The sequence below is a fragment of the Scomber japonicus genome, chromosome 4 (genome assembly GCF_027409825.1).
Source record: "Scomber japonicus isolate fScoJap1 chromosome 4, fScoJap1.pri, whole genome shotgun sequence".
In the NCBI taxonomy this organism is placed as follows: domain Eukaryota; kingdom Metazoa; phylum Chordata; class Actinopteri; order Scombriformes; family Scombridae; genus Scomber; species Scomber japonicus.
Genome location: NC_070581.1, coordinates 20,113,741 through 20,137,544, shown reverse-complemented (window position 1 = coordinate 20,137,544; position 23,804 = coordinate 20,113,741). Strand labels below are relative to the sequence as shown.

At 40.3% G+C, this 23,804-nt stretch overlaps 3 protein-coding genes across 3 annotated transcripts in view; all 3 read right to left on the bottom strand.

The window, feature by feature from the left end:
• LOC128357605 (deoxynucleoside triphosphate triphosphohydrolase SAMHD1-like) overlaps positions 1–965 on the bottom strand; it is a 37,092-nt gene extending 36,127 nt beyond the window's left edge. Inside the window, exon 1 of the mRNA XM_053317969.1 lies at positions 962–965. Coding sequence (XP_053173944.1) covers positions 962–965 — 4 coding nt within the window. The remainder of the gene's footprint in view (positions 1–961) is intronic.
• Positions 966–5,923: 4,958 nt separating this feature from the next.
• LOC128357360 (NUAK family SNF1-like kinase 1) lies at positions 5,924–18,343 on the bottom strand. The gene is made up of 7 exons (XM_053317692.1): positions 18,008–18,343; positions 12,769–12,889; positions 11,686–11,837; positions 10,018–10,083; positions 8,296–8,415; positions 7,256–7,388; positions 5,924–7,110 (listed from the first exon to the last, which is right to left on the bottom strand). The coding sequence occupies exons 1-7, from the start codon at positions 18,320–18,322 to the stop codon at positions 5,924–5,926; spliced, it is 2,094 nt and encodes a 697-aa protein (XP_053173667.1). The 5' UTR covers positions 18,323–18,343.
• A 1,538-nt stretch (positions 18,344–19,881) lies between these two features.
• Positions 19,882–23,128, bottom strand: LOC128357361 (kelch repeat and BTB domain-containing protein 12-like). Its single transcript, XM_053317693.1, has 9 exons — positions 22,953–23,128; positions 22,628–22,809; positions 22,313–22,445; positions 21,677–21,910; positions 21,204–21,562; positions 20,853–21,123; positions 20,598–20,745; positions 20,315–20,512; positions 19,882–20,106 (listed from the first exon to the last, which is right to left on the bottom strand). The coding sequence occupies exons 1-9, from the start codon at positions 23,112–23,114 to the stop codon at positions 19,958–19,960; spliced, it is 1,836 nt and encodes a 611-aa protein (XP_053173668.1). The 5' UTR covers positions 23,115–23,128; the 3' UTR covers positions 19,882–19,957.
• Positions 23,129–23,804: the final 676 nt, after the last annotated feature.

Here is a 23,804-nt window from a genome sequence, read left to right as displayed (position 1 = left end):
TATAGGTGCATTTGTTTGTACTGCAGCTTTGATATAAACACATTGTCACACTGGTAGGGGTCTACGGACCCCCAAAGTCCCAAAAGTGGGAAATTTAATTTTTGTTTTTCAATCTAATATTCTGTCCCTAGTGGAAACTACTATTTTTAGAACTAAGGGTCTCTGGAGGACCCTAATGTAAACATTTGCTTTGCTTGACAACAGTGTGACACCCATATTTTCACAGAAGTGGTGAACTATAATTGAGTACATTTATTAAAGTGCTATAATTAAGTACAATTTGGAGATATTTGTATTTACTTAAACAATCTTATTCTATGCTATTTAATACCTCCACTTCACCACAGTATGTTTTACTCCACTACATTTATCTGATACGGGTTACTGGTTATTGTAGAGGTCAAGATTTTACATACTGTACAAAACATTTGATCAGCTTATATAATATGACCCTCTTACAGAATAAACCTCCCAACAGAATAAAATAATTAAAATGTATAAATGTATAATTGCATAACTGCTGTTGGTCTTCATAACAATGTTTTCACAAATGTTCATTTGTTCAGAAATTATTTGGAAAAACTTGCATCATGATTCATAATTGCTGGATTGATCCTGCTCATAAATATCTATTTCTAGTCAATTAGAAAAACAAAAAAGCAACAGACAAAAAAACAATACAATAATATACAGTCCCTATTTCAAAAAACAATTGCTGTAATTTGAATACCAACATTGATAATAGCTGAAGCCAGACATTTACATAACATTTCTGAAGTTCAGATGAATTTCATCTATTGAAACTACATATTGTAAGTTTGGAGCATTAATGCCAGGAGATAATGTTTAGTTATGTCCATTAAAGTGTCCTCTAACTGTTAACACACTGTCTACATTCATTTATGTATAATAATGTTTACATGCTTCATTGTAAACTTTCTTTTGTACATAATGTACCTACCCATGGGTACTCTGGGACAACTGCACTCATTTGACCACAAGATGTCACTGCTGCTCAGTTTTTTTGGGCTCAGCTGGGTCCAATAAAACGTACACTGCCACATAATATCCTCAACTAAAAAACATTTTAAAATAAAACAAATACAGTTTTTAAAGAAGGATCAGTCATATAGTCATGAGTGATCTTGTGCTTGTCCTTTTATGATACTTTTCATGATACTTTTAATGGGAATTGTTTTGTTGTGTTGTGTATTTTTGTGTTGAGTTCATTGTTTTAATGTGTTTTAATGTATGTATACATTGTTGAGTTTGTGCAGTTCAGTGTGTGCTTCATTGATTTGTTTTATTTATTTTAAAAGCATATCTAGGGATGAGCATCTCTATTTAGCATAGGCCATATATGCTTTGTACATGTATGTGGCATTAGTTCATGCTATACAGTTTAGAAATAAACATTACATGTCATACATTTAGTACTAAACTTTGTGGGGTAGTTCAAAATCAGAAATGAACACCAATTTCTTTTAAAAACTGAGGAATGTAAAATCATGTCAACATTTTTTTTTCTCCACCTTTTATAGGATATGTATCTTGAAGTATTTGAATCCCAGCAAAGGAGGTTGATAATCTCCAGTAATATTTTTGACATAGCAACACCCAACAGTTGTCAGCGGGAATTAGGATTATAATATGTGTAACACTGAAGTAACACAAAGTCTTGATATAAAAGTCAATCTCAAGCATTACTTACTCAGCACAGCTCTGCATTACTCACCTTTGCAGAATCAGCTCTTTCTCTGTCTTTTAAGCAAAGATTGTCTGGTTGTGAGGTCAATAGATGGGGTTTTGAGATACTTTCTGGACAGACAGATATCACTTTGTCACATTGTTGCTGCTATAAAGTCAGATAATCTTGTTAGCCTTAACAACTGACATCAAAGTTGTTATCTGGCCAGTTGGTTTTCTTAGAGTCATCATGATGATATGAGCTTTTTATTCTAGGCCAAGGTCCTTAATTTAAAAAGTACATTTCTGCTTTATATGGCTTCAAAATGAAACTGTGGTGTTTATTTTAATTACTGTTGCAGTTAATGTGTTGTTCAGCCCCGAAGATGACTTGATGACTGGAATGATACTTGATGAGTGGAAACTAAAGCAAACAAATGAGTTGTAAAGTCTATTGACTCAAGTACTACAAGTGTAATTTTGAAGTACTGGTGCTTTACATAAGTGCCTCCATTTTTTGAGGCTGCACTGTCAGCCGGAGATGTCGTTTTAACCCACTACATTATTATCTATCTATTACATTATCTGACTTAACAGCACTTTACGGATTTGTTGGAGTAGCTACAACATTTAAATCATTTTTAGAGGTTAAAGTGTGAAATGTAATTTTTCACAATCAGTGCTTTTATTTATAATGCAATGGACTTTAAATTGAGTACAGTTGTTTGGTTTAACCATGTTTTCCAGCTCTGTGTGCTCTATAAAAAACAAACGCAAAGACTCAGGGCCACAGCATGTGGATAATGAAGGATTTCTCCATCACAATTCTACTGTTCCTTAACTGCCTGAGCCCCCATAAGCAGCCTAAACACCAGTAAAGTCTGGCTGCTTTTGTTCACTCAACGATGCTTTTATCTACACGTGAGGGAACAGAAAGAAAGCCACTTGGCCTGCAAGACTTAGCTCCCCTTTGCTCTGGTTTGCATAAGTAATTATTGCAGATATTTGAAATACCTCAACATCTTTTACTCTTTGGCCATTGAGTCCATGCTGCTTAGAAGAATTGTAAATATTATGGACAAGACACAGTTTAATTGCTTTAAGCTGTAGTTACTCTATCCTCCTCTAGCTACAAAAGCCAAGTCTTCATTTAGTTTGTTGAGTGTCTCCATGAAAGACACCATTGCTGGTGTCTTACAGCTTACAGCTCAGGAAACAAAGTAGCAACTTATGAATAAATATTTATTAAAAACTTTTATGAAAGAACATTTTGTCATTAGTCAATTTAACCAAAATCCAACAGATTTTTAGCTTACTCTGATTCTATTACAAAATCTGCATTTAATTACTTTTAAAATATATTAATGATTTCAGATCAAGTCAAAACAACTTAATTGTCCACCTTTGTTGCACAAAAGTAGAAATGTGTCTTCAGTTTAAAGGCAAGGCAACAAAAAACATAAAAACATAAATAAATAAAATACAAAATAAAAATAAAAACCTAAACATTAAAACATACAATTAACCCCCCCCCCCCCCCACACACACACACACACACACACACTAATACACTAATAATAAAAAATAAATAAATAAAATAAAAAATAAATAAATTAAATTAAATTAAATTAAATAAAAAATAAAATTAAATAAAATTAAATAAAAATAAAGTACAGAAAAATAGAAAGAGAGAGAAATACAATACTAGAATAGAGCATTAAGTATAAGGTTGCAGCATAAAATAATGATTTGTTTTAAAATCAGCAGGAGAAGAGAAGTGTTTTCAACCTGGATTTAAAAATGTTTACAGACGGGGCTGATTTCAGTTCTGCTCGTAGTTTGTTCCAGTTGTGTGCAGCATAAAAGCTGCTCCACCATGTTTAGTTTGAACTCCCTAATGGCCTAAACCATTTAGTGATTTGTAGACCAGTAGCAGAACTTTAAAATCTATTCTATAAATGCCAATCGACATCAATATCACATTTTTAAAAAAAAAAGTTTTATGCTATATTAGATGCAACTTTGTAAAAACACAACAAATAAATTGCTAAAAATGATTTGAAATATATTTTTTAAATTAACTCCAATTTAAGAAGGGCCGAGTACATTGGATTCATAAATATATTGGCATTAGTTAGCGGTTTAAATGATGTATGTTGTGTGGGATGAATGAAAATGATCGAAGTACGTTGTTATGACAGTAATACTGATTTAATATTAACCCTATTTTGTGTTTTGCATACCTCAATTTCTCAAATTAAGTATTTCAAACCTCTTTGTCACTCAAACAATCCAATATTCAGCAATGAGTCTGCGTTTATGCCACCTGTTCAGTAATAAGAAAAGAAAAGACTGCTATAACCTACCAGCACATGATGTAGTCTTGGATCACACTTGCTCCTTTTTTTCTGTCATGTTTATACAGTGTAAATATTAGATAATAACATAGTTAAATGGCAGGTGTTATGTAAGTGGGTGCTGCCTGTGTGACGGGAGATAACGTCTGTTTCAAACTGTCACCATCAGACGTGTGCTCTGGACTTCATCCACCATAAGTGCTTTTCTGCCACCAATCAACCATTAACATTAAAGTCATGAGATTATATATTGTGTACATATTGCAACAGGAAGAACACTTGCATGAGTAATTGGGTGGTACTGTATAAAGTAAGCCATATGTTTATGTCCACCATATCAGACTTCTCCACATCTCAACAAAACCGACTATTGAGCTTTGTTTTGTTTCTTCTTAATGCTGTGAAAAAATGTGTCTGAAATGGAAACTTTTAAAGAAATAAGAAATATAGATTTTTGACTAAATCCTTCAATATGTCTTATGGTAGAACATGAAAGGAGTTTTTTGCTTAACAGCAATGATGGACTCTCTCCATTAGACTGATGAGAGCCCTGCAAAGCATGAGGACTGTGTTTAAAAAAGTTTTTAGTGAAAGCCAATAAAGGAAACAAAGGGAAAGTCTGCATGCGTCAGAGCCTCACTGCTTACTTTTTCCAATATGTAGTTTTGCGCAACCTCATTTAACCTCGTCTGTTGAGTGTTTTCTTCTTTCTAAAGCATTTCTATTTACATGCACGAACCATAATGAAAACTGTGTGTATGGTAATACAGATCTGTGTATGGAGAAACAGACTTCTGGAAATCAATTAAATGGATAGCTTTTGGTTTTTCATAAACAATATTCCTTGAATCTCTGTATTGATTCATGCTCAGGGCCAAAAAGAAAAGTAGTCCTTAACTACAGAGGAGGGGTAACATTTTGGAATGAAAGGGTAATTTGTCTATAAATGTCCTACACGTCATACTATTTGTCTTTAGTATTATCATTATCATTTAACCTCTTATCTGCTGCTGATTTTGTTGTCTCTCACCAGAAAAAAAACAAATAGAAAGTATTCACATTTATATAATTTATTCATTTTTTCCCCAAAAAAGTAAGTATGAAATGCTTGAACAAAATGAACACAATCCTTTTTCTCACAGTATGAAAATGACCCATTGAAAATTGCATACATCTACTGCATACATCACATATTTAAATGTCCACAGCAGCATTGGTGGTGCCATGGTAAAAAGCTATGTGATCCATCTGCTATTCACACTGTGCCTGTTGGTGCAAAGATGCAAATTGTGCACAGTACTCAATGACATATGGTGCAATATTACAACAATTAGGTTTGACAGAATTCATCTTCACATTAGAGCTGTTTATATATCTTGTCACTTTGTCACTATCGACACACTCGTGTGGATTCACATATTCATGATGGCACTTGAGTATACTTCTCAAGTCTGTCAGAAGTCTATCAAAAATCTGCAGTGCATGTCAGTACAGCTGGTAGATTAACCAGATAACAGTTGTCTCAAATTTTCAAGGCTCATCTGTACAGAAATCTGCTGTAAGATCTGTTGTGCAGGTGAGGTCGGAGTGAGTTAATTAAATTGTAGATACCGGATCCCCTTTTGGTATCACTTAGTGTCATGACACACTGCCCTGCATCCAGAATACAGTTGAATTGTTAGTGTGTACAATTTAAGTCATCATTCAACACAGACAAAATGCCCAGAAATTGTGCTTTGCATTGACAGTACAATGCTCAGTTGGAATTCATGTACTCTGAGATGCAACCTTTCCAGACTCTAATAACTTTTCAAGATAGCAGGTGCTGATTATCACAGAAAAGTGAACCGGAAAAACCAACATTAAATGGCTGACGTCTCTTATGTTAGCATTTCCTTCAGCCTTTCTTCTTCTTCATTGGCCTTGTTTGCCTCCAGGTCCTCCTCTGAGCTGCATGCGCTGTGCTGCATTCGCCGGGAGAAAATCCTGCGACGTGATTGGGCGCTGAGGTCCAGTAGATCAAAGGAATCGGAGGAAAAGAGGCTGTCCTCGCTCACAATGCTGGAGGGACGGCTGTGGTGGCCCTCTGTGCCCCCTGGGGCCTGAAGGAGCTGCTGCAGAGCCTCGGGGAACAGTGTGGTGGCCGAAGGTGGAGATGAGTGGCGGTCATCAGGAAGGTCCAGACTACGTGAGAACTTGCCGTTACGTTTTAGAATACCCTTCCTTCTTCTTACTGCCTCTGTACGCATGGTTGGGCTGTGTTCTGCTGCTGGGAGACAACTGTACTGTTTATGGGAGCACAAATCACCTGCACTACTTTCTTTAACTCCTGATCCAGAGCCTCTTTTTTCTGAGGAGGAACCATAAACTGACTCCCCTCCATACAAGTTTTTAAGTATCCCTTTCTTGGGCATTTTAGAAGAGGGCTGACTGAATGTAGAGGGGGGTGGCAGGCTGGAGGACAGGACTTCAGCATGGGTGTGGGCAAGTGTGTGTGTTCGATAAGGCTGGGGAGCAGCATTACATGGTTGGGAGGGGGAGTTTTCCTTTGGAGGGTTGTGAAAGACTGAGTCAAAACTCCTCTGGGGTTTCAGAATACCCTTGGGTTTCTTCCTTTCAATGGTGGAAGTGGCTGAAGCCGTAGCGGTGGAGGCCGCTGTTGCACAAACACCACCACACGCTCCGAGTGCGGTCTGGGGAATTGCGTTCTCCTTGCGTGATTTCCTGAGGCTTGATAGTCCTCCACGTACCCTTCCCGCCCCTCCTCCTCCTCCACGATCGCCCTTCAGAGGTAAGCTGAAGTAAAAGGGGTGGGGAGATGGATGGGACGACTCAGAGGATAGGCACCCTGGGTCAATTGTCATACTGCTGGCAGCGGCAACTTGATTCTGCCAGTCAATGTAGCGAGCCAACAGTGGGGAGGGGCAGTCTTGGTGTGGAGATGAAGGACAGTCGCACACACTCTCCTCGTAACCCCAGTTCACCCACCAGTGATTGGCCACGTCCTCTATGGTGGCCCTCTCATCCACACGCACTGTCAACAACCAGTCGATAAGAGCACAGGCGTCTGGAGGGAACAGAGTCAGAAGTTATTTATAGACATGGAACAAATGAAAAGCATTGTGTATAAAAGGATACTAATAACAACAACACACAAAGCAAACATTGATACATAACATTAATAGACAGAGACATGCAATGTAACCGTGTACCTGATGGGGGGTTGGGTCTGCGATAGCAACCTTGGCTAATCTGCTCTGTGAGCAATGTGTGACTGGCTCCGTCAAATGGCATGCTGCAGTACACCAGGGCATACAGTAACACCCCCAGTGCCCAGCAGTCCACCTAGCACACAAAAACACAGATATTGAAGAACATCCCATACACACGTCTCATAAAATTCAGGACTCAAGTTAATACAATGAGGTTGGATATGATTTTGTATCATTTTCAATGTGAAAAATTTAAGGAGAGAATTTAGATTTTCTATTATCAGCATTCAACTCTATATAATCTAATATTTGAGTTTTTAAAAATGTAGTTATGCTTGACTTATATTGTTGTTTCACTGCAGAATACATAGTTGCAATAAAAAATAATTTATTTAAAAATGGATCAAACAACTGTGTAACACAAAAGGTGCCATCTGTAGTGCTGAATCTACAGAGCATTATCACCTGCATTTTCACTCAGATTTACAGAGAGTTTTACCATAATTTTTTGGTTTTACAGCACACAACTTTACAGTTGTAGCACAATCTTGTGATTCTTATTAAGTTGTAGCAGCTAGCTGTGAATATTGTGCAGTAGTTAGAGGCTGAAGGGCAAGATCTTTCCAAAACAGATCTTAAACAGGAGTGAATATTGGACTTTTTCAGTGACATACATTATGTTGGGTGGCCAGAAACATGACTCAAAACCAATGCTAATGTTGCTTTGTGTCTGTTGGATGTGTAAACAAGCAACCATTGGTAACAGTTCATCATGTGTGTGTTAAAGTTCAACTTTACAAAGTGATAATATGTCAATGTTGTGTTTACAGCTTTTTGCAAGTGGCTAAAAAAATCTGATACTATTTCTTTAAACACAAAAACAAAACCACATGTGGTGACAAGTAACAAGTGATATCATCTCAGCACCATATGTATTGAATCAAGAGTGATTCAGTACAATCAACAAACAATGATGCAACCTAATGCTAAATGTTGGCCAAGAGGAAACCAGAAAACCAGAACATGTTGTGTTGACCCACCTCTGGCCCCTGGTATGGCAAGCCTTTCACTATCTCTGGAGCAGCGTAGAGCGGACTTCCACAGTATGTCTGCAGCAGACTGCCCCTCTGGAAATGATTGGAAAGCCCAAAGTCTGCCAGCTGTGGTGCAAGAAAACGAGAGGACATAAATTAATTGTAATTTGTGCTCTTTGATGCTTTTGAGATAGTGCCTGTGTATTCATATTTTTGTTTCCAGCGGACAAAAGTGTTTATGTGACAGCAAGTCCAAGTCATAGATGACATAACTATCTAACAGCTGTCACACTCAGTACTTAGATCTCAGTCCAGACTTATGGACATATCAGTTAACACTGAACCCTTCATAAAGCTCACTCACTCACACTCATCCTCAAGCAACCCAGATTCCTTTTCAGTGAGTATGACTGCAAACTTTTACCCATGTGGCAAAAACACAATAACTCAAAGCAATTCCTTTTAAAGGAGCCAATAATAGGTATGCTGAGCTGTTGCCAAAGTAAGTGTGAGTGAGGAAAGAGGAGAGAGCCAAAAACATCAGGCTGCTTACACTCACGTAATGGAACAATCACTCACTCGAGGCTGTGAGGGCCATGCGCAGACATACTGAGGCTCCTCTCTATCTGAAGAGATTATTAACATGCACACCACAACACTATCAGCCCCGCGGGTGTTACAATACTCAACATGACAGCTTTATTTCCGTAGGACAGAGGTGCAGGGAAACAGAGACCTCACAGACGGAAGATGACACTGTATGCGAGTCAGCTCACAGATGATATTATACATAGTTAAAATAATCATGACTGAACATGAGCTGTGTGTGAGAGAGAGAGAGTCCTACAGTATAAATACACATCTGTGTGAGGTTCATCGCTGTACATCGCTTACTCTTTTCTCTAAACATACAAACGGCTCCTTTACATGTGCCCCGGAATTACATGGACTGTTGTGAGAAGCCGCTCTCTGTACATGCTGTACTGAAACAGTTCATTGGTAAATGCTCAAATGTTGTGCGCAGCCTGATGCACACATGCATTATACAGAGAGTAGATCATTTCCTGCACAGGATGCTGTTAAATGCTATTGTGGTTTGCAATGAATGAAGAGCTGCTGAGAAGTCTGCACATTGTGTTTTCTTTCGACGGACAGACAGAACATACTTATACTAAAACCCTTCGATTGGCGCGATTGCCACTGAATTCCCTGCATTCCCCTTGGCTGTGCGCAGCTCCCATATAAGGAGAGGAATATCCAAATAAGGCAAAAAATGACCCCTTGCTACTTTTATAAGACCTGGTACTATGTTTGTGCTGGTTCAGTGTGCATGGCTTAACAACCGATTAAAGTTACTGTGGCCTGAAAGTGCTCCAATGTATGTTCTGAATCTGCACTTTATTTTAGAGCTGGAATAATCCATTACCAGCTGCACTAACACTCGACTGCTTCCTAAAATCTTACAGCCAGTGTGTCATAAAGACATATGCCTTTATGTTCCAAAACAAAAGTACAATCAGGGGGCTTCAGATGATTCATTATGGTGTATTTCACTCTCATCAACAATCCCTTTGAAGAGAACTTGTCTATTTATTTTTATCAAGGGATAAATATGTGGTTTGTGGAGGGGAACTCGCCATTTATTTTTCCAAAACATGCATGATTGTGCTTCTTTAAAAAAAGTGATATAAATGACAGATTGTGTACAGTATGTTTCAGCATGCTTACCTTTACATTCAGATCTTGATCTAATAAGATGTTCTCCAACTTGAGGTCTCGATGTACAACACCATTCTGCAAGAGAGCAGAGACACATGAGGTTGTGCCTTTCTCTTCCTTCCAGTCTACAGCCAGATGTTTTTTTCGCTGCATGCAAACTTAAGTCAAGTCTGGAAGATCTAAAGTTTACAATATAAACTCAGCCTGTGGTTCATGGGGCGTTTATTATTTTATAACCATTAACATTCCACTTGGGCCTCGTGTTGTGGGGCCATGTGTCGAACGTAACACTGAGCCTTGAGAAAGGCCCTCAGTCTGTTTAATCGTCGCCAGGCATGAGGAAGTGCTTTGTTTAAGTTAATTCATCTGATGAGATGCGATTTGATCCTCCGATGGCATTAAGCACCTGAGCGCCAATGAGAGGCCACAGAGTGTAGACAGCTGTGGAGCACAGTGACAAAAGAGGCGTAGTACATTGGAGGTTCACTTGGAGGAAAAGGCTGTAGCAGAATCACCATTTCATCAAGTGTTTCTCTGTTATTGAGTCGGTAGTACCTCATAAGAGGAGACAATGTCACTATAGATAACTGTGGCCACCCAGGAAGCCGTGTGACACAGGGGAACATTAGACGTTGCTGTCAGTTTCTCTTAAAGCCACAGGCTAATGAGGCAGAATGACCTCCTCTCTTTGGTTAATTACATCCTTTTCAAGCACTTAAGTGGAGGAAATGACCCATGACCTTAGACATTGCTTTATGCACAGTATGTTCAGTATGTAAGCCTGTGTGTGTTTGTGCAAGGCAGAGACAAAGGGAAAGCCAAGAAGACGGAAGAAAAATATATATGGTTAACCAGATTATCGTTATAGCTATTATGATATGGATTATAGCAACAACAAAAAAGCAGTGAAATGAATTATTTTCATTTTTCTCTTTGTCTCAATAATCTCTCCATGTGCCCTGCATATCTCAGAGGCATATTCAATAATTCATTCATGCCGGAACACGCATGTCTATTTTGGGACAATATTTGAGGGCATGATGAGCACAAAATCCACCTCCTGCATACTTCAAAGCTATGGGAGCTGAATGATAATCTCTGTGTTTAATGTTAGGAATTCACAAAGGAACCAAACTGCTAAAATAAGAATTATATGAAACAAAAACATTTCTGTTGTATCCAACTCAGCTGACTGTGAGCAAGGATCCTTGCTCCTACTGTAATGCACTTCTTCTTTCTTAATAGGATTTGACTTTGACTTTTCCTTAATAATTCCTGTTTTCTGGCACATGGGGTTGATTTTACATATACAACAATAAAAACAAGGAAACAAAGTAGAGTCTGTTCCTTCACCAGGGCTTACAGTTATGTGGAAGGAGGATGGAAGCTCATGTTTGTGAAATGTGTCAGTGTGTGAGTGTGACGGTAAAAAACAATCAAGGCTTAATGCGCTCTTAACCCAGAGAGATCTGAAAACTCGAGTCAACTTTTTCTGCAGGATTAGGATTTAGTGGATTTAGTGATACTGAATTTGCTTGTGCACAGTTGAATACTGCTGCATGCAATTCAGCACGTGCCTACATGTGGTTCATTATTCATACTGGATTCCAGTGGAGGTGCATTTGTAGAAAGTGTGTGTGTGTGTGTATATATGTGTGTGTGTGTGTGTGTGTGTACCTTGTGGCAGTAGTGGACAGCCGATGTGATTTGTCTAAAGATGCTTCTGGCTTCTGTTTCTGGCAGTCTTCTCTTTTCCTGGATGTAATCGTACAACTCTCCTCTGCTAGCATACTCCATCACTATCACGATCTTATCCCGGCTCTCGAACACTGCACAAGACACAGGACACATTGACGTTATTTGCATGTTATTGAGTTTCACAGGCTATACTGCTTGTGTGGAAGTAAAGCTAAAAGGACCATGAATAATTAAGAGCCTGGAAGCTTGATATGTCTGGATCAATGTATGTGTCCTCTATATGAGTCTGTAAATTGGTATTATTTTCGTTTGGTTTGCTATGGCTAGAATTTTCAGTTTCATGTTGTGTACTCAGATATTCTCAGATTTTTCAAATCACTACCCAAATCTCACTTCTACTTTCACATGACTCTATATAAACTGAGAAGAAACCAGTAATTATGCATACTGTCTTTCATTATTAAGGGTTTCATGAAGTGAAAGTGACCCACAGGTAAACTGCCATCTATAATTTAATTAAATATGGATGATTGCTGGTCCCTTGTTGATATACATATTAATATTAATATTACAGACTTTTAAAGCACAAGGCTGGAGTTACTGTACTCAATTTTTTTGTATATTTCAACAACTTTAATAAAAAGACCAACAAAGCCACAATGGCAAAGAGGAGGAAGCTAAGTTAAGCTTTGCTACACAGGAAATATTTGTTAGCAGGATCAATGCATTGTAGGTTTTGATATTCAAATGGGATTTGTTGATAGAAAAAAAATCTGTATTGTTAACCTTTATTGGCATTGTTGCACAGCACTCCTGTGAACACTGCTGTGTGTGTCAGGGCGATGTGACCAATATATTAAAGGAGTATGACACCCACTTTGATTCAACAGCAACTCTTTATCTGTACTGTATGTCACTGCTAATAAATCAAATTCACAACACTTCTATTTCATGTCACTTTCTGTGCAACATTTAGAGTCTCTATAACTCTATGATGACACTTAAATAATAATTCACCACAGTATTTAGTAAGTGTGTGTGTGTGTGTGCTTGCAGTCTCACCCTCATGAAAGCGTATGATGTTAGAGTGCCTGAGTGAGGAGGTGATCTCAATCTCTCTCTGGATGTGAATTCTATCCAGGTCGTCAGTAATGCGCTCCTTACGGATGGACTTGATCGCCACCTGAAAAAGAAAAAACATTATTGAGTCTACACAGAATCAAATCACACATATTTTGATCACTCTGGTGATCAAGTGTGGATGTTTAACATTGTCAAAAAGGATAATTGCTAAACAAAACACATGTTTCTATAGAGCCTATCTTCCACAGCGATAGGTCATCGAGGGACTGTTGTTACCCTGGTGATACTATGTACAACCTTTGCTGTTGTTGTTGTTGTCCAGTTTCACAACACATCTGGTGCCAGCAGCATAGATTCCTCTGCAAACCCACCAATCAACTAGTTTTCCTCTTGACTTCCAACATAACAACTCCAATCATTTGAAAGAGTGATAGATGCATAGTACTGTACATGCATAGAAACAAAGACATATACTGTATACATATGTACTGTTGATACAGTTACACTCACATGCATGCACACACACACAAATAAAATCTCTGGGTATTAGAAGTGATTATGTGGTTTTAAAGGCTGGATGGTGAGAGCAAGTCTCCTGTGATCTGAGCACGCTCAGAGGCAGAAGGTTGACAGCTGCACTGTTGACACTCTGCTTCTTTAATCCCAGGCACTCACTGTACCCCGATGTAACCCCTAACCATCAAACACACCCATGCAGAAAATCAGACACCCCAACATGAGCCACTAAACCCCTTAACTGTCACCAAAACACAGCCATAAAAGGACAAGACAGAACAGGGCAAATACACAGACATCAGGGCGTTGTGTTTCGAAATACAATAAACGAAAACGGTGGCCCTGAAGGTCAAACGACAACGACGAAAAGAAAAACGCAACGACATTAACTCCTAACGGAACCTGCTATGACAAGGATCATTGCTGAACTTTGGGACCTAGCAGTCTGCACAGAAAGCTCCTCTCAGTATTACAGTTTCTTCATCTAACACGTTAACATCCAAACAAGGGCACGCCGTGAATGGGAATACTGATGTGGGGCGTATATGAGGCATAAAGCAGCCTTTCCCTTCTGTTAAAAAGACAGATGTGCTTTCGTCCAATCAGCAATGATCCTTATCATAGCAGGTTCCGTTAGTTAATTCCGTTGTGTTTTTCTTGTTGCCGTTGTCGTTTGCCCTTCAGGGCCACCATATAATGGACCACAAAAGAGGGGGGATGTGTCATAAGGAGTTGGGTAAGCTACAGAACAACTTTATGGTGTTGACATCCTAACATAGCACTGATCACACCCCTGTATAACTCCGTCAACGGCCTAAAGTGTCCCAATGGGCAAGCAGGCCTCTTCCCTGGGGCACAGCTCCGGCATTCTCAGCTGCCGGAAAAAAACATCTACGAGACACTGGAAGACACAATTCACATGCTCCATCAACCGCAATAGTTATGTAACACAAGACAAACACACTCCAGTCACTCACTCTACCGGATTGACCTGAGCTGTAACTGATGTGACACTATTCATTGAAAGGGAGTATACAGCTTTTTCCAGTTTATATATTATGTTCAAGTGAAAGTTTTCTTTTACATCACCAGAACATCCAGACTGCAGTAGCATCTCTGTCAGACCAGAAGTACTGGGTCAGAGAGTAACCCACTCATATTCAGTGGTTGTCAGCTGAATGGCGCATATCCAAGCTTGGGGAGCTTTTAACATGTGTACGCTTGCATGCTCGTGACAGTTTTCTGACCCAAATACCTGCTGGCTGGGCAGGCAATGTGGGGAAGGGAAGGGGAGAATATGAACTACACTGCAGGGATGAGGAAGGAGGACATAGGAGGCAGAAAACAGCAGGAACAGATAAAATAGTAATGCTGTATGTCAAAATCTGTAGACTCGCCCAGGGCTTCTGGGGCAAAAAGGCTTATGCTTTACTGTCCCTCTAAGGCATGACTTTACCACTATTCTTGGCATTAACACCTGATCAGCACAGCAAAGAGACAATGGACACACTCTAGGCATTGTCCAGCATTCAGGGCACCAGGAGCCTTTTTAAAAGGGCATGTGTTTGAGGAGGAAGTGTGGGTTAGTGTGTGATCTCATCATTGAGTATGCAAATGTGCAACATATGCGTCATGTCTCAGTATGACCTCTAAAGTATCCTTCTGCCCGAACAATGTGTCATTGTTCATCCAAACAATGTGATGCGTGTGAGGTATTGGCTGAAAATGCTGAAACTGGATGCAAGTAGGAAACAGAAGCAGTTTTGTGTGTTTTCTCATGCAGATGTTCTCAGATATTCTTTTACAATATCGGAGAATGTGGATACTTGAGGAACATACCTCATATGTTGTAACGGTACAGTCAAATACAGATGTGTATTGTATAAGGAGACATAAAACAGACAAAGTGAATCATTATCTTTCTACTCCTGCTCTCCTTCTTCTACTTCTTCTACTTCTTCTACCGATCACTCACTTCCTGTCCATTATTCCCACAGACAACTTCATGCGCACACACATACTTGCATGTATACACACACACACACATCCCAAGAGCCTGAACATTTCTAAAGATCCCTGGTGTATCTGTGAAGGATTTAGCAGCAGGATTATACAGGATCCTTTCCAAATCAACTCTTGACCTCACAGACACAACATTACTTTTTTTAAAAAAAAAACTAAACTTGGTGTGAAACTTCTGTGATTCCAGCTTCATAATTGTAAATATCTTGTAGTTTATTTACTTTTCTGTGGGAATCGACTTAATATGTTTGTTTTGTGGACTGTTGGTCGGCACAAAGCCAGACCAAAACATTAATCGATTAATCAAGAGAATAATAAACAGATTAATCCATAATCTCAAAGAAGTAGGGCTGGATAATAAATTGTTTCAGCATCAAAATCCAAGTGTGCCTATGCACAACAGAAATTATTTAACTGCTTGATAGAGAACTAGTATATCTGATGAATGACACAACAAACTGATTCATATTTTGCAGCATACAACATCCCAAAAAAGCATCTGGTTTTTGTATCTAAGAAGATGAGAGAAACTGCCAAAAAAAAGGATTGTTGGTGAGTGAAAAAATGCAATGTCTGCTCACTGAAAGTATTTTGGTCTTGAAAAAAAGCACTTTTTCTTTTCAAATACACATCTGACTATTATTCAGCCCTATGGATAGGTAATACAGATTAAGAGTTCAGTCAGAGTCAGTGTAAGTGACCTAGTACAGATTAGTGATGCTGCATACTCAAGATCCAGTATAGACCATCCATTCCTTCCATTTCACCCTGTACATTAGTCATGTTCCCTTCTTGCAGGAATGCAGAACAGACAGACATTTTTCAGAAACAGTCTCAAACCGACTCTTTAATCTCAGACCACTGTTACCCTCCTCTTCTTTTTCCTCCTTTTCTTTGCTCTAAAACTACCTCCTCCTTTGCATCCTCCCCGCACTCAAACAACAGCCCCCTGGTCGTTTCCAAAAATAATGTCCGTTTTGTTTCAAAGAATCCTTGGTATGTGTTTGCTACTGGCTCAAGGAATTCAGCATTTTCCCTTGCCCTACCAAACCCACTCACCCTGCACAAACACTCACACAGAGCATAGCTGATCCCCTGTCTGTATACTCTACCATCAATCTCCTACCAGTCTTCTGTTTTTCAATCCCTTTCTCGGGCCTTTCTTTCTCAAAGATGCAGGTCTCTGGGGAAGGGGAACGTACCCAGAGGAATTGTGCCACTCTCACTTTACCAATCCCATTGTGAAAAAGATTATCCCTATTACAGAGTGTTTGTTTACAAAAAAACACTGGGGGAATTTAGGGCTGACGAGGTCATTGTCTCTGTGCTCAGATCAGATGGATTAAGGTCTGACTGTAGACATAAACCCTGCGATTATTCAAAGTAATCTGGCACCACATTCTGTTTTTAACCTGGATATTCTGAATGTTAAGTTAAGTTAAACAGAAGCATATTATATTACTACTTTATGTACGTCTGCTTGCCTGCGTGCGTTTTTGTGTTCTGGTAAAGAGGGTCAGACTCCTGTTGGAGGAGAGACCTATTGTAGTAATTTTATCCCCTTGTTCAAGTGCTGAGTGAGTCAGACCAAAGGCATCTCAGCCTGGCAGCACAGGAAACAAGGACTGGGTTCAGCATCTAGCGATGAGCTCACCACACACACACACACACACACACACACACACACACAATCCAAGAGCATAACTCTACCTCCAAATCAATATTAATGTTGCATATTTTATATGTTTTTAATGTTGTGTTGTGCTATATGAATGTAGTGTAGCCAAAGGCAAATTTCAACTGAGGTGAATAATACAGTCAAACGATCAATCAATTCAATAACCAGTAGGCAACATTCTCGGCACAGCAACAAATACCTTAGTGTGTGCACTCACGCACACACACACACACACACACACACACACACACACACACACACACACACACACACACACACACACACACACGGGTAATGGTAATTTTAAGTCATTTTTGGGGTATTTACAGGGACTTAGATTGATTTTTTTGGAGACTTACCCTAACCATCACCACAAGTTGCCCAAAGTTACCAATTGGGGACATAACTTTTGTCCCCAATTGGAGGACTGGCCTTAAGTCTGGTTTGTGTCAGTGAAAATGACTTCAGACATACCCACCACCACCACCACTACCACCCACTTAATCACACAGGCACGCACACAAACACACACACACACACACACACACTCAAGTTTCCATGCTTCAGAGGTCATTACATTGACTTGTTTTTATTTTCTGGAGCCTTACATAACCTTAATCATAACCATATGTGCCAAACTCTAAACCTTCATCCAAAAGTCTTCATACTATAATGTTATTTTACTTTATGGGAATACTCTATTGGCGTTTTGTCCCAACAACGTCTCTGTACATTACAAATATATATAGCACAACATGAATAATTCATGGGGCGTGCACACATAGGGAGACTGCTGAAGGCCTCCTGAGAAGAAGCTGGGGCTGAATAGAGACATTTCTGTAAACCCTTTTGTGTATTGTTAGCTGAAAAGGTTCAAATATATGTTTTAGTAATATGTACATACTGTAAGCTACATTTACCCATCAGTAACAGAAACATATTATTGTACAGGGTAAATAAAGATTAAAAACATCTGTGACACACTTCATGTTCAACACTCACTGTCTTCAGGCTTGCTCTCTCCACTGCCCTCTTCACTTTGCCGTAGGTGCCTTTACCCAAAGTCTCCATCACCTCATAACGGTGTTTCAAGTTGTGTTTGTGCTGGTGCTTCTTCACTTCCATCGGCGGCGCTTTGGCAGTCGGTGCCCGGCTCTCCGCCTCTATGTCTGGGTCTCCCAGCCGGTTGTCCGCGCTGCAGGGACGGCGGCTATGGAGCCTCGGAGAGCGCTCGGACACTGAGTCCTGTAGACAACCGAGATCGGAGCGGTCGCTGGTGTTCATTGCGCCTCTACTGTCCGCCTCACGTCTGCCCATCCTCTCTGGGCACCTGTCAGGAGCAGCCTCCAGTGGTACCAGATCCCCAAATGACTTTAAGCTCTAAACAAAAACAGCTGAGGTGTTTCTTTGTGCGCCAGAAGTTACCCATATAGAGCTTTAACAAACTAGTTTAATGGCTTAAAATGAACAAACATAAGGAATCCATCCGATGCATCTCAGCTGCAGCTACATTTTCCTCTCTCTCTCTCTCTCTCTCTCTCTCTCTCAGCAACAGGAGCAGTGGGAACCACATGGTCCGGACCGATGGGTGGAGCATGCTTATTCCAAAACCAGCTGTCATAGCAACATCCAGGCGCGTCACACTCATTTTGGGTTTTCCAAAGGCTGAGATTTGACCGACTTCACAGCAGGAAAGAGGGAAAGAAGGCATGTCTGGAATGTCATGCGGGTCAGACACTCAACCTAAATCCGCCACTTCAATCAGATATGTTTGTTGATGCTCTGCCATCCCGTGAACGCTGAGAAAATAAATCTTGGACAAGAAGTTGGGTGGAAGTAAAAGCTTTGAAGTCAGAGAGAAGAAGTAATGGTAATGGAAAGCCATTAGTTTTATTCCAAATTTACATATAAATAACCAAGAAACATAAAAGGATTCTCATCTGTGAAAAGGCAATTTAACAGGTATATATTTATTACCCTGTAAAGACAAGGAACAAGAGGATATAGTACTAAATAAATAAATCATTTTTCATGGCTGCTATAACGGTAAAGTTTCACAACTGCAGGCTTGATTTCTTATGAGGATATTCATTTTGCAACAAACAATCATGTCTTCAGTAAAAAAAAAGTTAGTTATTATACTGTATATCCTTCCTTCAGAGGATGATCAAAAGAGTCCAAATACTGATTCTTGCAGGGAAAAAGCAAGTAAATTAAAATTATTTTTTTCCATGGGCTAACACAACTTTGAAACCCAAAATGTGTTTTAACTATTATACTGTGTAGTCACCTACCCATAAAGCATTTCAATTGTTTATTAACACCAATAATTAGAAACAGCTTAATAACTCTTTAAAAGTCCGTTGTCTTGTAAGTTTTACTCTAATTACAAGACTATCCTCACCAAAAAATTGCGCAATTGCTTAAAACGCCACATAAGCTTTGGTGACAACCTTGTGGTCATGTGATTAATGATTGTTGCCGTCAAGAATGAAAAGCAAAGGAAGTGTGACATTGTTATAGTGCTGCAAAAGTGTCTGACTTTGACCCCAGAGACCACTGTTCGCATCCTGTCTCCGACCAAACAGCAAATGTTGATCATTTCAAACTCCTCTTGTCATTTTGGTTGTCTAAACTTTACAAAACCTTAACTACAAAGGTGTAAGATCAAGAAATGGTCATATAAGTACTGTAGAGTAAGTCAGATGGGTCATTTTGGATAAAACTGTTGATTTAAGGGACTTGTTGATTGTTACTTTTTTTAAAAAAAACTGGTTTGCTACCTCAGTTGCTTTGTTCAGGAAACCAACATCAAAAGACACATCCATATTTCTCATGTTTACAGATATTTCTGTTGATACATGTGAGTTCCGGGTTTGGATAAAGCTGTGGACACGTCTCACACATGCTGGTTCCAGGCATTGTTGTTACTCAGAGTCAGGAGGAGATTAATTAGGGTGTGAAGAGGTCCCGAGGATTGAGGTTAGCCACCAGACAGACATCATAGCTGTCTTGCATTGCTGCTCGCCTTTCCACCACCGTCCACACATTGTCTGCGGGGTCCAACTCTAAAATCTCCTTGGTGATGATCTCATAACGGCCTGCAGTCATGAGAGAAAGTATGTAAGTTATGGCTGACCAAAATCGAATTTGCAGAGACACTGCAGTGTCAGTTAGCTTGCATTCTGACCCAAAGTGGGCCTTGTGTTTGTGCAACAGGAAGCATTTCAGCCAGCAAAGGCCATTTCAGCATGAAGTTAAACTAATGAATTGTTTAAAAAAAACATTGACAGGTATTCACTAACTGACCGGCTCCCTTGTAGTATCCACAGAGGTACAGCTTTCCCTCCACTACTCCAGTATTGGAGGCATTGGTTCGGAGGGAGAGTAGGGACGTAGGCAGTGTCGGTCCTGTCCTCCAGGTGTCTGTGTCTGGGTTATAGATCTCTACAGAGCTCAAGCAGCGACGTGATTGTCCACGGTCTTCTCCATCGCACCCTATACCACCTGAGGAACACACACACATCACCGTGCTGGGTTCACACAGCAAATGTATTTAGGAGTATACTAGGAATCTGTCTTTTTGTCTGACCTAGTATGTAGATTTCTCCATTGAGGACAGCCGTGCCACAGCGGTACCTGGAGTACTTCATCCTGTCACATTCTGTCCACCTGTCCTTACCAGGGTCAAACTTAAATATCCGATTGCTCAGCTTGTCTGGTTCTTCATCTGGTTGGTGCTGAGGGAAGTGACGAGAGAAGAAAAATAGGGAGAAAATGGGATGGGGAGTGAGAAATGAGATGTTATAGCCTTGGGGAAACAGTGAAAGAGGGAACTATTCTGTACCTGTGGTGTCCAGCCACCCAGTACGTAGAGATACTCCTTCACGGTGATGGTACAGTGACAGGCTAAAGGGAGCGGCAGAGGGGCGAAGCTGAGCCAGCTGCCTCCTCTTTTTAGCGACCATCTCACCACACTGTCTGTGATGATGTAATGATTATGCACTTTCATCTGACCACCTATCATGTAGAGGCCGTCACCTAGCACCCCTAAAGCGTACATGTCCCTGTATGCTGCTGAGCACAGCTCCACCCAGCTGTTCTCCTCTGAATTATACCTAGAACATAAATAGTCAGGTCATCTCTAGCATTGAATGTAGTGGCATTAAAAAAAATAGAATTTCCTTCTCACACACACCTGTATAAATCTACCCTCTTGATCCTGTGTTGGTCTTCTGCCTCTATGGCCACCACTATGTTGTTATCCCGTGTCACAGCCCCTACTGTGATCTGGCCAATGCCCCCAGAGCCCTTCAGTGGAGACGCGATGTAGTAAGTCCTTCTACAATGGGGGGCAAAGCAAAAGCTGAGGTCAGCAAGTCCTCCACGGCGGGCAGGCACTCCCTCCTCATTCACCCCTCCTAGGCAGAGCAGCAGGTCAGTGGTCTCCATGCCATAACGAAGGGCCGGCCGAGGCGGAGCTGATGTCTCACAGAGACCTGATGTCTGAAGAGCAGCATCAATCATCCCAAAGCACTCCGCATCCCGCAGCAATACCTGAAAGATGAATTTAAATGCATAATAATTTATCAATCTTCTAATCGCTTGATAGATGTAGATTAGGAGCATTATTATAGCATAATTATTATTATTTGGCCCTTTACTTCTCACCGGGTTTCTTCTCCTGGCTTTACGGAGGAATCCAGGGTCCACAAGTTCCAGCCGGACACGCTTGAGTAACTGCACAGCCTGAGCTTCACTCTGTGAGTCCCCCCTACGCTTCTCCACCCAACGAAGTACCAGCTCCAGTACAACCTGCTCCTGTGAAATGTTAAGGTCATCTGAACCAAGTAGATCTGCAAGACTTTGGGCATCCAGCTCCAGCACTTCTTCTTCTTCACAAACCTGGAAACAGCCAGATAAAGAGAGGGGGCAACAACAATGAGAAGTTAAACAAGAAAAATAGTTAACCAAAAACAATATGTGGAGGATGGAAGCAAATACCAAAGCAAAAACATCTCAACACTTGTGTATGATGGTAATAAAAAAGTTAAGTAATGGCAGTAGTGAGTAGCTGAAAAACTAGAGTCAGAGAGTGGGGAAGGCTGGCAAATGATCACATAGCTTAACTGTGAAAAAGAAAATCACCAAAGAGATCATTTGTTCTCAGCCTTTAAAGCAGGTTGGTCCTACAGGGCTTATTTTTAGACATGTTATAAGACAGTTGTTTTCACAAATCTTAATATTAGGAATATTTTTGTTTATCTTTAAGAGAGAATTTTACACTAGTAATATGCAATATCCCACCTGTGCAAAGTGTTGGCAGAGGTATCTAAAGGCACAATCAGCCAGCCCAGTGGCCCCCAAGTCTCTGGCCCAGTGGTACAGACCGATACAGTTGGAGGGGTCCATACGGGCCTCCATGTGGCTCTGACACAACCTGAAGCAGTAGCAACAAGGTGGCAATGGGAGCAAAGAAAAAAAGTCCTACACTTATTTCACAGAGGATGTGACAGGGTTAAGGTTAGGTTAAGGTTAATATAACCATGTTGCCTTTAACACAGTACAAGTACTGCTGATGTTTATTATACTAATGATCAGCTTCCCAGTCTATTTTCCCACCTGAAGGCTCCATCTACATGGAGCAGGAAGGCAGCAGCAGCCACTCCCTGAATATTGTCATTGGAAAGGGGGAGTTCAGCATGGTACATGTAGTCCAGTAGCAGCCTCAGGCTCTGAGCAGGAGTGTCTCTGAGAGCTACCTCTCCTCCCTGAGTTTCTTTCAGGCCACATGTAAACATGGCCTGTAAACACAAATTTACCGAAATATCAAAACATGAAACAATTATCTATCGTAGCATCAACATATTTGCTTGCTGACATGATTGTAAGTATCAGCTCTGGAAAACACACATTCAAAAACCTGTGTTGTGCATGGCTACATTACCTGGAAGTATGGGCTGAATGCAGACAGCACCACCTTGTGGCAAGCAAAAGGAATCCCCTCAGACAACAGCACCACATCAGTGAGCTCCTCAGTGGCCCTCATTCTCTGCAGCTGCCTGAGCAGATGTGAGCCATGATCTGCCTGCAGCACTAGAGCATCCATGGACTGCTGTTCTGGATGACTGCACCACCACTTTTCTTAGTATAGAGAGAAGGACCAGGCAGAGCGGAGCCAAATGCACATCAAAGAAAAAAAAAAGAGAGGACATCAGTGGAGAGTTTGTTTCATGCACACACTTGTGCCATTCTCAACCTGAGAATAGAGTAACAGTAACATACAGTATGTTGCTACCAGGTTTGGTCACATCATAAAATAAGAAACCCATAAAAAACTGATAACTAAACACTGGATTTGAGAATTACTTTGTAATGATTTGTAATTTGAGCTCAAACCACAGCTGTTATTGGAATCATATTAAAAGGGCCTGACTGGAACACTATTTGCAGTTTTCCAAAGCCAAGATTGAAACACTGAACTGTTATGTAATTAAGTTTGGTGTACGGGATCCAAGTACAAAACACACTTGATTTTTTCGGTTTAGCTAATGAATCACTACAAGGTGTTTCGCACTAGTAAGCAACTGATTACTATGGTCACAATATTTCACGTAAGCACTGAGGAACCTGCGACTACTGCTAATGCTGTGACAGTTCCTGTTAATCATCTCAGCGACCTAATCATCTACAATGGGGGATGTCTCAACGGTCAACCTCAGGTCCTTTTGATCGGAGACTCTATCATCAGGTTTGTCAAACGTTCTGGTGTCCATTACCTACTGTATTGTCTGGAGTT

Excerpts from the sequence above, each read along its gene's own strand:
- LOC128357361 (XM_053317693.1), bottom strand. The coding sequence starts at position 23,114 with ATGGATGCTCTAGTGCTGCAGGCAGATCATGGCTCACATCTGCTCAGG. Across the intron at positions 22,810-22,952 it reads CATTCAGCCCATACTTCCAG|GCCATGTTTACATGTGGCCT; the intron begins GTAATGTAGCCA and ends TTGTGTTTACAG. Across the intron at positions 20,513-20,597 it reads TGGAGAAATCTACATACTAG|GTGGTATAGGGTGCGATGGA; the intron begins GTCAGACAAAAA and ends TGTGTTCCTCAG.
- LOC128357360 (XM_053317692.1), bottom strand. The coding sequence starts at position 18,322 with ATGGGCAGACGTGAGGCGGACAGTAGAGGCGCAATGAACACCAGCGAC. Across the intron at positions 11,838-12,768 it reads CATCATACGCTTTCATGAGG|TGTTCGAGAGCCGGGATAAG; the intron begins GTGAGACTGCAA and ends TGTCTTGTGCAG. Across the intron at positions 7,111-7,255 it reads CAGACCCAACCCCCCATCAG|ACGCCTGTGCTCTTATCGAC; the intron begins GTACACGGTTAC and ends TGTTCCCTCCAG.